The following is an 18028-nucleotide window of genomic DNA, read 5'->3' as shown; positions in this document are numbered from 1 at the left end:
ACATTTGCGATACCAAAGCACACCTGTCCTGAAAATATTACCAATGACAATGTAGCTTTTAGTTTTAATAAGATATTGGCATATTTTCAGTACATTGTACACACGATCATCATGGACATTAAAGGATGCCCTCAACAGTCATTGCTATTACATATGTTCTGTTATATTCCAACAATTGTCTGTAGGAACGACAATCTCAAAACTTTACGGAAGGCATTAAGTTTAAATCTGGTTTCAAAATTTGTACCATACCACACTCTCTGGTAGTGCGTGTAATGTAATAAAGATTGAAATATTGGGGAGGAGAGTCAGTTGTAAGCTTTAGTGATAAAAAAACATGCTATCAGTTATGTTATCTGGTTATTAATCTCACAATGTTCAGCCATTTTAATACTATTCCTGATTTAGGACGATTTTGACCATCACAGACCATCAAATGTAATCAATATCTGAGGGTGTCAATAGTCTATTATACCGACTGGATATACTTGAGACTTCTACAGGTGGCATTCCTGACATCATCTCTACATCCGGTTGTGACGTCATATCCGGTACCACCTTGGTCACCATTCTCCTCCTCTTATAGCATTTGTATAAGCCAAAGACAGTAAGGATGGATAGTACAGCTATGAGGAATACGATTACAATACGAAACAATGGTCTAGAAACAGTTGGTGTTGGATTTCTAACTGTAGGTAGGACTTCAATCTGGTCTCTTCTTGTAGTTGCAGCTCTGGTTGCTGTACTAGTCATAGCAGTTGCACCCATAGTTGATGTTTGTGCCTGGGTTTTTGGTGTTTCAGTAGACGATGCGTTGTTTGTCACTGTTTGTGTAGTCTCAGCCACAGTAGTAGTGTCAATTACCGTTGTAATGACGTCTGTAGTTACGTCTGTAGTTACATCTGTAGTTATGTCTGTAGTGATGTCTGTAGTAACGACAGTTGTTGGAATGACTGGAACCGGTACTATCGTTGTCTGGGCAATATTTGAGCTCTCACCAGTATTTCCAAAGTCATCTATGGCCAGGAGAGAAAAATAATATGTGAACCCTGGACCGCTTGAGGACAGTCTTGCTGTTATTGTTTCAATTTGACCACTTTCCTTTGGGGCGTCTAGATTACCAGCTGTAAGGTTGGAGTTCGTTATTTGGTCACAGTCACTAAAGTTGTTTATAAGTTCCCAGTAGTTCTTGCTGTATCGAAGGTCGGTGGCAAATGCTGGAAGTAAAGTAACAGATGTTAATAATAAAAACATCCATTAAACATTGATATGATCAATAGTTTTTTACTGTTTATAGTATACATGTATGCAAACCATTATAATCAAATATAGCTTTACTCCACACCTTACCTCTACTCCCCTCCCCTCATCAAGTACCATTCATTCACAATATTATAACACATTGTATTCATGTAGTGATTGAGTGATTGGCTTCGATTGTATCACGTGGTATTTACTATTGACACACAGTGACCCAGTTTGCATATAGAGGGCACTAAATGTATTCTGCCTTTGGGAAATCAGAATGTGAATAGGATGAAAGTATTATGCTTGAAATGGAAGGAATATGTGCCTGAGAATATGATGTGTTATAAAACATTTATTGCCTTGCCTCATTTGGGCACTAGTAGATGTCATATTACCCATCATGCTGTTATGTAGCAATTATTTCCCTTGGCCTTCAGCCTCGGCAAATAGTTGATACATAACATATCTCGTTGTAATAGTCCTCTGTTAGTACGTCTTCGAGGCAATAAAGTGTATAGTATTGTACTCGAGTGGTAAAAGCTACATTAGGTTACCTATATACCACAGGAGGATGATGTTGTGTACTGTGGGTCTGGAAAATGTTGAGAGTAGATGTAGAACACACATGAACTTTAAACATTTACATACTAGGCCTTACCATGTTTAATAAGGCCTAAAAAATTTGTTTGGTTCCTGTTACCTGATCCGCCTAGCTTTTCACTGCCGACTCTAAACGTTTGTTTTAAGTATTTGAGAAAAAATAAATAAAATCGCAAAAATTGTGGTCTCACGAAAAATAGTGGATGTGGAAATTGCCATCAACTAAAAAAGACACTCTCAAATAGTTCTTCTAATCTGTAATTGCTGTACATCTGATAGGATGAAATAAAAAAAACATAGAGACCATTTGGAAAACAATGGAAAACCTGAAGTATACACACACACATGAAAAAAATAAAAAAATAAAAAATCTACCTACCCCCACCTATTCTAAAATTGAGTGTAACCGGAACCAAACAATTTTTGTTATTAGGCCTAATGTTTTCACGTTGTGTAGGCTGTGAATAAAATGTTAAGGTATAGCATTCGCACATGATTATAAAGATTGATTGTTTCTACAATCTGTACCTGTTCCTTGGTCAAAATCATCACCAGTCGCTGTCCATTGAAGTGTAACTGTTTCGTTTTCATCAGAGGTGTAAATCACTGTTAAGTCAACTATACGTCCTGGTGGGAATGGGTCATCAACATCTACATAGTCAACACCGTCATCTACTTGAATTAAACCACCAGGAACTACTCTATAGAAGTCACCAAGTAACATACTACCATTGTTCTTAGGAATCACAGCTGAATGTAAGGAAATATATATCAGTAAAAAATATGTATGTATCAACATCGGATCACTCACTCACTCACTCACTCACTCACTCACTCACTCACTCACTCACTCACTCACTCACTCACTCACTCATCAGATAGATAGATAGATAGATAGATAGATAGATAGATAGATAGATAGATAGATAGATAGATGGATAGATGAATGGATAGATACTAGTACTTTATTGATTTCATCTTATCTTTCAACCAATACTTGTTATCTTCGTGGGCTATGCCCTTATGACAATTGCTTGACTGCTATGTACAAGTATGTAAGTACATATCCTCTATGATCACTCACAATAAAATGTGATGATGTAAACTTACAGTTATTTCTAGGCATAACACAAACTTCAGTAATCACTCCAATCTGAGCAGTACCGTCAGAATTATCGGCTGCTACTGTAACACTGTAACGACACACAGTCGCACAAATCGCCTCAACAAAGTCCAAAAAGTAACCAGAATATATCCCGTCGTCCTTTGTAATATCAGCCCCTACAGCAGTAATGGCATGTAAAATAAGTTAGCGACCATTTTAGTCAAAGAGATATATTGTAAGTTAGAGCAATAGATATAGTACAAATTTAGAATGCTGTATGTTGGAAAATAGATTTGAAATATCATGGTAATACCGACATTGAACATTAAATATATGCATAGCCTATTAGCCTGTTTATGGTGGTGATGCTCCGAAGACTATGAGAGCTATCGGAGTAGCACATGGGCACCGTAAACAGGTATAGAAATCATAGACATAGAGAAAGTACGACCCACTCGGCCCATAATGGAACACATAATGATAGGGAATTTCAAGTCAGTTACTGTTACATTTATAGATAAAAAAAAGAATAATATTATTGCTTACCTTAGACTGTAAGATACGTCGTGACGTTTCGCCCTCACCGGCCTCCTCTCTGTTAGGGGTTGGCCGATGGTTGAGGGCGCACCGTCACGGCGTACCTTACAGACTATGCTTACCTGTGCCAGAGTCAAAAAGTTGTAAATCCACAGGAGCATGTGGACTTGGTCTTTCCACAGTAGCTACGACCTTAGCCAGAGTGACAGGACGGTATCCATAATTTAAATCTGCATAAATTACCACAAATGGCGGGGAATCGGAAACATAGTCAGTACTAAGACTGGAACTTAGTCGAATTGGTTGTGTTGAGGGATCTACCGACTTTGAGTCAATAGCCACCTCAACCACTTGACTTTGCACACCAGGATTATAGATTTGGTAAGTCCATATCCCAACCTAGAAATAACCAGCAAAAGGCGTACATGACATGTTAATTACAGAATGAAGAAAAACACGACTTTGAAAAGGTTTACATTATACTACCTTGGTTTACTACCACAAACCTAATCTAAAAATCACAAATTGTCATGATTTAATCATCAAAAAGGGACAAAAACAAACAAATAAAAACCCACCTAATTTCTTAAATTTGCAATCTGTTTAATGTTTTGAAAGTAATGACCCAAAATCAAAGTGGCCATATGGATGATTGGCTATTTATTTTTTATTTTTTATTTTATAACAATTTTATCATGTCTTCCTATTTGAAAAAATCAATGTGACATAACATATTTTCAAGTCCTTTTTTGTAACTCAATAAATTGATAAAGTATACTAAAATCTTTGTTATTGTACATACAATAACAAAACTCTTTACACATTTGTAGCTTTTTGCAATGTATTGAGTTACAAACACATATGTAGCTTCACATTGATTTTTCAAGCAGGAAGACATGATAAAAATGTTTCCAAAATAAAAAGTTCAAAATAAATATCCAATCCTTATCCATATGGCCAGAAGAAAAAGTACAATGACACCAAAACACATCAATACACACCGATATATGCTCCAGTAAGACCACCTATCTTATTTAAATATTCTCAAGGAGAACTATTGATCTTTAACACTCTTATTTGTATTCTTTTGTAACACATGTACACACACACACACACACACACACACACACACACACACACAGAGACAGACAGACAGACAGACACACACACACATACACATACACATACACATACACATAAACATACACACACCCCACCGTAACATGAACCATCTTCCTAATCAGATTTCAGATAGCTTGTATACGGACATCACATCTGTGTCATTATAGTAGTACTTCTGTACAAAAAAGTACTCACCTGTGCAATACCATCAATCTTGATATATATCGACCGAGTACTTGGCTCACTGTTGTATTGGGGATTGGTGTCGTCAATAATTATACCATCAGGTTGAGTAATCATCACATCAACCTCATTAACACTACTGAAGTCCCAGAAGAAGAAGAATGTCGTGTCTCTACCAATGGAGGAATCTATGTAAAATGTTTCAATCTCAGTTGTCTTGCTGAGTAGAGTAATTTTATAACTGACAAGCTACAATGACAAAAGCAGTTACTTTAACATCTTGTCAACTCAAGAAAGACTGTAGCAAACATACTGTAAATGATTCGGCTCAACTCAAGAAAGACTGTAGCAAACATACTATAAATGATTCGGCTCAACTCAAGAAAGACTGCAACAAACATTCTGTAAATGATTCGGCTCAACTCAAGAAAGACTGCAACAAACATTCTGTAAATGGTTCGGCTCAACTCAAGAAAGACTGCAACAAACATACTATAAATGATTCGGCTCAAAAGTTTGAATCCTAATGGACAGTATTATATCTGTTACAGTTATCCTCCTGTGAACACTGTTTCTGTCTCCTTTACTCGTTATCTACTATCAAATTAACCTTTGAACTTTGATGTGGTCATGTTGGTCTTGAAACATACATGACTGTACTACAATCAATATTTAAGTAACTTCGAAATATGAGATTAGACATAAATTAGGCGTACTATAAAAGTGTATAAGCTATTATGACATTGAGGAGCCAATCTCCATGAGATTTATAGCATAACTTGGAATTAGTAAATTGTAGTCAATAACCTGCACCGGCGTTTCAGTGCTTGAACTCGTTCTTTCCGTCACAGATGACGTAAAACAATCATGAACAGCTGTAGAATCATCACTTTCTGAATACCAACAAGCTTGTCCACCAGTTGCATCAGACAGTTCTACCAGCTTTGGTTCAGCATTGTCACTTAATGCTAAGGTATCTACTGTGACTTCTTTCCTTACGAGATGCGGTAAGGCGTCATCAATATACGGATATTCAGTCTCTACTCCATCAGTTGTTAGGAAGATAACACCACCGGCTGCATCACCGAAAACACTTCTTTCGAAAACCTGGAAGGACAACAGTCCGTGTCAATTCATGTTTTGTAATGTATAGAGTGCCTTTCTATTATATACAGGTCAAAGTTCAAAGTTCTAGATTTAGTTTACCTGTTGCAATAGAACAAGCTTAACTAAATTTATTATTTCTACCTTAAGGTCAAAGTTCAAATATGTCATGTAATTTACATTTATCAAATAATTTACCTCTATTCCCTCTAAGAGTCCACATCCGATGCAAGTTCCATCATATGGGTTAATTGGTAATAAACTAATCAAGTTTTCTCTTGTCTGGTCATCAGTTATCTTTGTTAAAGGAGCTAGTTCCGTTGCCGTAAATCTGAATTCCACAATGCCAACCCAACTGTTGAGTGGTAAGGTATTGCGGATATATTTACTGGCAGCCTGATGTTGTAGTTCAGCCCTGTCCAGCTGTAAAATATCAAACAAAAACGTATAGAAATTAGAATATTTGGTGTAAAAATTACCATTTTAGTCCCGCATGGGAAGGTAATGTTATATGTCTGTCTGTCTGTCTGTCTGTCTGTCTGTCTGTCTGTCTGCCTGTCTGTCTGTCCGTCCGTCCGTCCGTCCGTCCGTCCGTCCGTCCATCATGTAACAACCCGCCAACACCTACTTGTCCGCACCCAATACCTCACACAATAACAACCAACACCTTCACACACACAGCACCAACCCCCCAACACATAGACAATAGTGATGATATTGCTATTGTCTGCACTCTATATATACAGCACACACAGAGAGTAGAAACCAGTTGTCTGATGATCGCACCATGCGTGAAACTCCGAGTTACAACCAAGAAAGAGTTCCAGAACTACCAAATCTATATATATATATATAACTCGGTGAGTATCAATCTGTTAAGACAGTGCTCTATACCGCAGTGGCAGAGCGCTATAGTTTTGGTAGTTCTGGAACTCTTTCTTGGTTGTAACTCGGAGTTTCACGCATCGTATATATATATATATATGGTAATATATATATGTATGGTAATATAATAGCTTACCGTGTCCATACTGCCAGACATATCCATAACTAGCACAGTTCTGAATTCATTTTCTTTAACTAACTTGAATGTTGGGGTCGTGTCTAAACCATCAACTGGAAGATTTATCCCGTCAAAGTCTGGTGAAGTATTCATAATATCCCAAGCACTCTGATACAGGCATTTTTCATTTTGTTTATTTAATGCTAGGGAATTATGTCTGGAATTAGGATCTCCTTTTGGGTCACTATGGCAAAACTGAACTACCTTAAAGGAAATAAGACCATTAAAAGGTGAGTTATTTCGACATAATCAACATAATTTTGAAGAAACAAGTGTTGGGTTATAATTCTGCCTACTTGACAAGTATAGATAGCGTCAATTGTGCTTATTTAAAAGGACTTTCTTTATCGTTACATTCATCAAAATGTGGCACTATATATCCCAGACAGGTATATTCAACATGAATTATTCTTTATATAAAGTGGTTAATAACACTTTGTATACCATTTATGAGTCAGAATCGCACCTCGATTTATACACTTACTTGTTAAACTCAGTGACTCTCACACTGACGAAAATTCATGAACATTTATTAAAAATTATGCTTATTTGTTTATGACAAGCTTTCATATATGTGATCTACTTTCCCACAATCGACACTATCTAGAATAACTATACAAGTAGGCAGAATTATATCTTAAGCACAGACGTATTATGGTACAAGTCGGTATACTTCTGTTGTCATTCGAAAATAGTCATGCTATGAACCTGGAAATATTTGTAAAATAAACATTCAGTTGTATATCAAATTTCGCCGGTTTCTCTAGTTGTGACACAAAAGTATGGATTTGTAATACCTTGTAAGGATTAATAATGTATAATTTGTAGTACCTAGTTTCGATTAATAATGTATAATTTGTAGTACCTAGTTTCGATTAATAATGGATAATTTGTAGTACCTAGTTTCGATTAATAATGTATAATTTGTAGTACCTAGTTTCGATTAATAATGTTTAATATGTAGTACTTAGTAAGGATTAATGATATATAATTTGTAGTACCTAGGTTCGATTAATAATAATTCATAATTTCTATAACGACCCAAGTAATTAAAAAACAAATAACCAAACAACAATACACAGAAACACAATCACACACTGACCAAGACTGAACTTGTAATGTACAGATTACAAAGTGGCTGCTGTCATTCAGCCGTCATGATTCCACCTTGTGGTCTGTACTAGTGGAGGTCTTTGTGGAACATACGTTTCCTGGGAGAAAACTGGTATGTCATATACAAAACGCTAAATACTTACAGAGTCGAGATAATTTGCATACATGTACGACCCTGTTCCAATGTTGGGTTCATCTGGTATAAACGCACAATCGGAATCTGGTACCATTCCGGATTCTGGGTCTTTATTGCAAGTCTTGCATCCTTCACTATCACAATTTGTATAATTTATAGATGTCCCTGTAATTGTAGCTGAGCATCGTGTTGCCTGTACAGTTCCATTTGGATCCAGATAAAAATGTTGATTGATGTCCAAAGTATGCTCATCAAAAATACCCCATTGCATATGTCCCCACTCATGGACGATCACTTTACCTGTAAAACACAACTTACAAAGTATTATTTTGTTTATGGAAGCAATCTCACACAATAGTCAATTTTCCGGTTCCAAGATTCATTGCTCGACAGGACGTCCCTTATGTTGTAACGTTTAGTCTTGTTTTGTCTTTATTACGTTTGAAATGATATTTTCATCAGGAAATGATGGAAAGACATGTTGACCTCTTTGATTAGGAGTGATTTTATAGAACAAAGCCTGAACTCCATCAATGACAGAGAGTGATTTAACGGATGAACCCAGGGTACGGTCAGGTTACAAACATCCCCCTGAGTAGCGCGTGCAAACCCCTCAGCGCGTACACAATACATGGCATTGTGTGGAGAGACGCGCAATGCATCTTGGAACCGGCAACAGTTCTATAATAAGCTTTGGTCTACTAGCAATATTAATTCACGACATTGATGATTGCAAATGAAGAACGATAAATGATTCTAAATGGTCTTGCGAGCATAGCGATATTTGTGATTGGTCTAAAGCGATAGATTCCTTGTAATTATCATGTGATTATGAAGTAATGTTGACAGTACCACTTGTAATTATCATGTGATTATGAAGTAATGTTGACAGTACCACTTGTAATTATCATGTGATTATGAAGTAATGTTGACAGTACCACTTGTAATTATCATGTGATTATGAAGTAATGTTGACAGTACCACTTGTAATTATCATGTGATTATGAAGTAATGTTGACAGTACCACTTGTAATTACCATGTGATTGTGAAGTCATGTTGACAGTACCACTTGTAATTACCATGTGCTTATGAAGTAATGTTGACAGTACCACTTGTAATTATCATGTGATTATCAAGTAATGTTGACAGTACCACTTGTAATTACCATGTGATTGTGAAGTAATGTTGACAGTACCACTTGTAATTATCATGTGATTGTCAATTAATGTTGACAGTACCACTTGTAATTATCATGTGATTATCAAGTAATGTTGACAGTACCACTTGTAATTATCATGTGATTATCAAGTAATGTTGACAGTACCACTTGTAATTATCATGTGATTATGAAGTCATGTTGACAGTACCACTTGTAATTATCATGTGATTATCAAGTAATGTTGACAGTACCACTTGTAATTATCATGTGATTATCAAGTAATGTTGACAGTACCACTTGTAATTATCACGTGATTATGAAGTAATGTTGACAGTACCACTTGTAATTACCATGTGATTGTGAAGTCATGTTGACAGTACCACTTGTAATTATCATGTGATTGTGAAGTAATGTTGACAGTACCACTTGTAATTTCATGTGATTATGAAGTAATGTTGAGTACCACTTGTAATTATCATGTGATTATGAACTGCCTAAAACCATGCCATTATGTTTACATACTTGAATTGCCATAGTTATAGACGGACCACTCTCTGTTAACAATCCATTGGGGTGTTAGATGCATGTAGTCGGCCTTTTCCCCACATGGTCTGGGCTGTTTGACATACGGACCATCACCATACTTGGGGTTAGCTTCATCGACAATAACATTGGCAATGTCATATCTTTCACTGGTGGCTCTTTCATTTGTAAGGCTATCACTCCATGTCTTTGGTATAAGGATAGTTATATCACCAAACGCCGCACGTTGGTTTGTTGCGCTGTATAACAGTTCGGATGCACCTCTGAATATATCCTTTAATTAAATCAAATGTTTAGATGCTATTTCGTTCAGCCCGGGAAAATACGAGTGACCTAAAGGGACTTTGTCACTACGAATCGTTAGACGAGTAGTGACAAACCCTCAGGTCACAAGTATTTGCTGGCTGAATGAAGATGAATATTGGAGAATAACACAATTACACCAGCGCCAGTAATATCACAGAAGATTTATGGAAAGTAATAGTAATTTTTGACATTTTGCACAGCAGAACCTTTAAGATTACAATTGGCCAGCGAGGAGCATGTTGTCGTCAAAAGTGACGGCATAAACCGAGGGTATTTCACAGTGTCAAGATTTCACCAAGACAAAAATCAGCACGTACGTCATACACAATTATCAAAAAAATATCATAACTTGATTTTTTTCAGTTTTTGAAATTATTTGAACTGATGTTGTTATGAGGTGAAATGTGGCCACAAAGGATAATAAACAAATGAGATTTATAAATCTGGTCGTATAAAATCAGATTATTGAAGTATAGAATGGCGCCAACGCCAAGGCTATTCCGATTATTTAAACATGTATTTAAGATATCTGTTGGAAGTTTGAAAATCGATATGGATATGATATTGAACTAGTGTTTATTTTTTGAATTGATAAAGTTTGTTTGTACTAAGTTAACTTAAATCAGAAAAAAACTAGAAATGAGTTCTCTATTAATGTATACTGCCAGTTCTAACTAAGATAACTTGAATTAGAACAAGTGAGTCATCTTGACGTGGGAGGAAAATCTACCAAATACAACGATAATCATAAACCCTGAAACAAAACGTCATCGACATCATCGACAAAAATCCTACATTTTATCGTCTGGCTAGACAAAATCTTACCACAACAGCGTTTTGTCAATCGTTTGGCATGACAACCATCTTTACCAACATTGTTACACTTTCACTGTGTGAGCTACCATTATCTTAGGAAATCATCGCCAAATTTATACGTCCCTTGTAAACTAAACTAAACTTTGGCTTGTTCTTTAATATTTAATATTTTTGACACAGTCAATTGACTAAATATATCATTTGTAGTCAGTTCTTATCGTGCCAGACGCTTCAATGTCTTAGCTTAGCTACTTTCACATCGATAAAGTAAAACGTTTTGACGTCATGTACACCAAGTGTTATTTATATGGGACATTGTACACCACTCACAAGGCATTCAGATATAATCTAAAAGAATTATAGTTACCCATACTTTACCTTTGGAAAATTGTTCCATTTACAGCCTAAACAAACAACATACAATGTACATGCATACATACATACATACACACACACACACACACATACATACATACATACATACATACATACATACATACATACATACATACACACACACACACATACATACATACATACATACATACATACATACATACATACATACACACACACACATACATACATACATACATACATACATACATACATACATACATACACACACATACACACATACATACATACACACATACGTACGTACGTACGTACACACACACACACATACATACATACATACATACATACATACATACATACATACATACATAATACATACATACATACATACATTAAAGCAGTACAATTCACGAGACAACTTTGATGAATCTTCCTTACCTTAAGGTGGTCAATCACAGTGCTATCCTCGGTGACGTTTTCATTTATGGCTATCAACAACGTGGTGTACTTGTTGTTTACAAGATCAATCTGGTTACGGGCCTCAGACGACAATAAACAACAACAACAACAAACCAGGGTAAGGAGATGGACATTATAGCCGGCCATTTCTATCCCTTGCGGTTTTCATCACAGTCATGCAACTGACATGAAGTGAGTGACTGGACTGTCACTACGTCGATAAATACTTCTAATCTCACATAACAAGGCTGAATTTATGTCTTTATTTACAATGTTACAGGTCACATGGAATAAACCAAAGTACTGCCAGACCTATGCACTATCGTTATGCAAGGTAGAATTACTGACACTTATCCCGATATTCCATCATGAACTCACAGAAAAGGGGTTGGTGGGGGTGTTTCAATTTAGACAAAGATCCAAAGTCACATACACAAAAACTTCCATTGATAGAAAAACTTTGACAGAATAACAATATTTATTAATAAAGTTGCTATTTTCTAAATAGAGATCTATTTTGATTTAGAAACTTGTGAATTTTGACAAGTACTGTCCACTCCTCTAACAAAACATCCCTATACTAAATGGACTTGTCCAATGATATCAATCGTTATAAGGAGATTTATCTAACTATGTTAATTACAAATTCAACACACACTCAATGAAAAGCAATTATTATCAAAATAATGTATTAATGATGTTTTAGATATCAAAGTTCCTCACACAAATTGTACCTAGGTAGGCAGGGATATTCCGTGTATGTGTAATTAATTGATAGCCGGTAAAGAAATTCACGTTTTCAACACAAGGCAACATTGGGAAGACAATAGTGTTATGTTTGTTCTATACATTAACACTGATTGTAGGGTCTTGATTACAACATACAAACACTTGAAATAACAGTAGTTAAATGCATTTACAATACAGTCTTATATTTGGACATTTCAATTTTACTCGAACTTTCAGAAACAAATATTTGGTAAGGCCAAAAGAAAGAATGAATCGTTTCTGGTCAGATCACGCATCACTTAAATACCTTCACGATCACGTTGATCTTTTTTTCGTGGTTGTCCAGCCCATGCAGTCTGCAGATCCGAGGGGAAACACAAAAATAACCCTCCCTACTTCAGTGAAGACAACTGCAGAGCCAATCATGAACAAGCAAATAACATCTGCCTAACATACACACTTGATCTAAAGTAGTAAATAAAAAGAACAGTAACTGTCATAAATAGTAGACTGAGTGACAGGTTTGTTGAGAATTATAAATAATGATAATAAAAAATCATGGCACCACTTAAGACAAAACGTGACTAGAAACAATTAATTCTATTTGTTTTTGGCCTTACGCCATTCACCGCTGATAAGAATTTTATATCATTAGATACTCACCTTTGGAAGATAAATTCTTTATAATTTTAGTATAATTATGTATTCATAGTATCCTTTAATATTCAATAATTAAATCGTCTACATTTAATGTCCATCCCAGGGGTGAGAAATGCCAAATCTGGTTGTCAGTGGCAGTGTGGGTCTAGTTTATTAGTTTGCCATGTACAGGTATTCTGGTGTCCTCCTGGTGCGACACTAGAACTCTATTTAGGTGAGCAGTGGTGACCATAACAGATTTCTGAAGTTGTAGTTGGACTGACAAAGTTTATCATTGCCAGTTTCTCAACTGTGTGTCACTGATTCTAAATTTAAAGGCGTTGAATCTCAGTTTTTATGGGACCTAGCACTTTTGTTGATCTTCTCTCTGACTAATATAAACTTTTTTAATCTTTACACAAGAATATTCGACATGTTATACGTACTGTTACTACAACATATAATTGCTAGTTTAACATCAATAAAGACTAATAGTTCGTTGTCCATGTTATCATATCCTTTGGTTTTAGTAATCATGTGGACATATTGATTAAGAGAACAACGCTGATTACATTTCTCATTTGTATGCAAATTTAAGTAGGATGATCTCAGGCTTTGTTATCTAGAATGATAGTCTGTGATTGGTAATCAAAATCAATTATGTAAGAGTGTGTGTCAATAAGGTCCACTATATCTTTGCCTGAAAAGTCAACCAGATGTAACGGACATCTGGGAAACAAGTCTACTGGTAGTCAATCTTCACTGTCATGAATTAGACCTATACTGTCCAATCGCTCGTCCCATTTCATAGAGTTCGAATGTCTGTACTCTCCGAGGTGTATGTGTGGGTGTGGGTGTGGTGGTTGGTGTGTGGGGTAACTCCCATAGACAGTTGTACATGGTGGGTCCTCGAGAAAGGCATATTTCTTGATGCCTCTAGGTATAAGAAATGGTATACATTTCATGAATGTTGCCTTCATAATGTTTAGTAGATCAACTATTAACCTCCAGTACTTGTTTAAATCATCATACTCTAGTATACAGCTTAGTCAAGTCTGCCACTTTTAACAGCTTTATTTTATCCAAAACCTTTTAAAAACGCTTTACTTATTCTAAGACGTTAAGGTAGAAGGAAGGGTCTACCTTTTTGTAAAAGCGTCGTATTACAACACTTTGGGATTCAAGTTGTAATGAGGTACCCCCACCACTGTAACTTTACTCATGGAATTACGCTCCCCATGTGAGATACAGTATAGGCATCTGTGACAATATTACAACAGAAGTAAGTGGTGAACTACACACAGAGAATACGATGCACGGATGATACCATATTCCTCATTCCTGTATGAGAACAACAATAACACGTTACCTTGAAAAACTGAATTTATTTGAACAAAAGGTATAGATATCCTGGCCTTAATGACATACATAATCTGTAGCAAGAACAATGGATACTCAACATTGTGCGGATAAAATTTTTAATTCGGTTGGGATTATTATCACGTGAACATTAGATTGAACAAACAAACAAACCGGGTGCTGGCATTGAATTTCTTACTTGTCTGTGCATTGATGTACTGGCATGATAACAATAGATGTATATGTTTTGTGACTTTATACACATATTCACGAATTGAAAAATGATATCATACCACACAGTGGTACGGAATTCGTCAACTTTCCCTATACGCTCGTGTTTATGGACGCACAGACGTCGGAAATATATATTTTTTTCAAACGTCAATTTGTCTACCAAAACTGCGTTGACTCACCACTGATGATCGGGGTGATCTGTCCATTGAGATTTAAAAAATTCGTGTTAGTGTTGCTTTGTTACTTGTTCATTGTCAGGCTAAGAGTCATCTTTGCCTCATGAATTAATGAAGTTCCATAATTGGTCAGATCTCTGTTGTTATAGGCTAAACTGATTGTACTCTAAAGATACATTTTCGGTTTGCCCCCCCCCCCCCATTCTTTGTAAACGTCAACACATGAGGGAGCTATTATAGGCAAACTGATTGTAGTTATTCTGAACATATTTGAATAGTTTTTTCCATTTATAATAGTGTGAAATACAACCTTCTGCAGAAATATTGAGCGAAAAGAAATGTGATGTTTTGTTCTATATCTTACCAACAAACCTACCCGCACATGGAGGCAAACAAAGAATTTAATTGAAGGCACCTAACTGTAATTCAAGACAAAAGTACTGACCAAACCAACTTATAATCTCACTTAGCTATGATATGACTTGTTTTCTTTATTGCAAAATATTGGAAAACAAAGCTTATGTACACCTGTATATCTGTGTATGTGTTAAGTTCATATGGAACTTACTAGACTGTGTTTTAGTTTACAATGAGTATGTATGTATGATTTTAGTTGTAGTACCACAAAACACACTTTTACTGTATGTATAGCTGAATCATGACATGGTAATGTATTTTTTACAATGATGATTTTATTCAGAATATTAAAGGAAAATTTCAGAACTATTTTTGAGTGTATGATTTGTCAATCGTTTGTTTTATGAAACTCTTTCTTCTTTGATAAGAGTTAGTATAACTAAGCCCTGACATCATCTAATTTACTTTGTTTAGGATATAGCTGCAGTCACTGTAAAATTATCCCTGAAACCATTTAAACTAGCCGTTCAATACATGGCAAACTATCATCATATTAAAGCTGTGCTTAAATGGTAAAATACCTAATGATACATGTACGTCCGACTATACAATATTTTACCCATACTTCTCTGATATGTGTTGTCAGACATAATATCGTTGTAGTCGGACAAATCTCACATATGTACACCCATATCATGTGTATGCATGCATACATACATACATACATACATACATACATACATATATACATACATACGTACGTACATACATACATACATACATACATACATACATACATACAAACGTATGTGTCTTGCTGTGTTTTCCGACATTGTTGTCCTTTTCACAGTTTCCGTTTCTGTTTACTCGGTAATACTAATAAGTATCACACCGAGTTTGTGAGTGTGTACTTGTGTGGACATCACTAGTAATGGTGAAAAGTGTTAATGTGTTCTGATATTTGTTGTGAATATGTACCTGTGTGGACAACACTAGTAATGGTGAAAAGAGTTAATGTGTTCTGATACTTGTTGTCAATATGTACATGTGTGTGGACATCACTAGTAATGGTGAAAAGAGTTAATGTGTTCTGATATTTGTTGTGAATATGTACCTGTGTGGACAACACTAGTAATGGTGAAAAGAATTAATGTGTTCTGATATTTGTTGTGAATATGTACCTGTGTGGACAACACTAGTAATGGTGAAAAGTGTTAATGTGTTCTGATACTTGTTCTTTGAATACGTCAGTAGATGTAGAGCAGACAATGTCATTTGTGAGATTATTCCATTCATGTATGGTGCGGGGATAATATGAATATTTGTATGTATTTTTTTTGCTGGTATTCCATGGAACGTGTGTGAATGAGATCGTCTAGTTGATTTTGTTGTACGTTTAAAGTATTGTTCGGTTGGTAATTCGACTTTTCCATGTAGTGCTTTATATGCCATGGCTAGCCTGGAGCACTTTCGCCTGTTTTCTAAGGGTTCCTATTGAAGCTCCCTTAGCATTGATGTAACACTTTCTATTTTGGTGTAGTATTGAACAAAGGGGGCAGCCCGTCTTTGAATCATTTCAATTTCATGTTTGTCAGCAGTTTGTGTGCGGGTCCCAGGTACAACACCCATATTATAGGATAGGACGTACAAATATAAAATATGACTGTCTTTGTTGATGTCTTTGGGTGCTGGTTTTAAGTTCTGGCGTAGATACTATCTCTTTAATGCTTACGCTTGTCTTGACACAACCTGTTATGCCTTGTCAACTCTCCAGAGACCATCCAAGCCTTACTGCAATTTTGGCATAGCATTAATCTCTCTCAAATAACAATGGTGGTTTTAGATACTCCTTTATGTGGTTATACCCACCAAGGCATATCAATGTGATTACAAGCCTTTCCAAGGACTGTAGCCAATCCTTTAACAAATGACAGCAGTAGAAATATACTGATTACAATTAACCATCCAGTCAAACTGTAATCACTCAAGTGAGTCTCTTACCTTGTAATTCATCTAACCTGTCAAACGTGTCACGTATTGTTCGCCAGTTTACCTCCGAGATGGTAACTTTCTCTACTTCTGCCCTTTATTATCAAAACTCTCCTTTGAGAAAAGTGTTACATCACGTAGTTGTCTATTATTGTAAATGATGACGTCATAGTGTCTTCGATGTGATTGGACGTAAGTAAACAATGAAGTCAACGTTCAACTAATCACAATATGTCAATGCCAAGTTTCCTTGGCATTCAACCGATAAGATCCAGGGTTAAAACTACTTGTTGAGTAGTTCAATTTTAGAAGTGAATTTAATATATTTTTAGACAAAGGGACGAAAATGCAATATTGAAATATGAAATGTCGGTCTGTGACACTCTCGTAGCTGAGGCATTCACTCTCAGACTATGTAAAGTGTTCGCTAACTCTACAGATACTAGAGGTCAGATCGGTCACGAATGTAATTAAAGTAAATTAAAACTTTTTTACCGTTTCTCATTAAAAATTTATATTTCATTTCTTTCTAACAAGAAGTGCTAAACAAAATTATTCATCAAATACTAAAATGATAATTGGAATATTATTTATTTACTGTCCCAATAAGAAGATTACAACGAGTATAAAATGACAAATACAACGACTTCTACATTTCACAATTGTGACTGCTGGCTGCAATATAGTATA

At 35.7% G+C, this 18028-nt stretch overlaps 1 protein-coding gene across 1 annotated transcript; it reads right to left on the bottom strand.

Moving 5' to 3' along the window:
- Positions 1–432: 432 nt before the first annotated feature.
- Positions 433–12002, bottom strand: LOC144440042 (calcium-activated chloride channel regulator 1-like). The gene is made up of 11 exons (XM_078129272.1): positions 11835–12002; positions 9894–10188; positions 8219–8511; positions 6921–7166; positions 6098–6322; positions 5603–5902; positions 4808–5044; positions 3613–3889; positions 2959–3129; positions 2377–2598; positions 433–1217 (listed from the first exon to the last, which is right to left on the bottom strand). The coding sequence occupies exons 1-11, from the start codon at positions 12000–12002 to the stop codon at positions 433–435; spliced, it is 3219 nt and encodes a 1072-aa protein (XP_077985398.1).
- Between the last annotated feature and the right edge of the window lie 6026 nt (positions 12003–18028).

This window comes from Glandiceps talaboti, chromosome 9 (genome assembly GCF_964340395.1).
Source record: "Glandiceps talaboti chromosome 9, keGlaTala1.1, whole genome shotgun sequence".
NCBI lineage: Eukaryota > Metazoa > Hemichordata > Enteropneusta > Spengelidae > Glandiceps > Glandiceps talaboti.
This window is presented reverse-complemented; position numbering and strand designations above follow the sequence as displayed.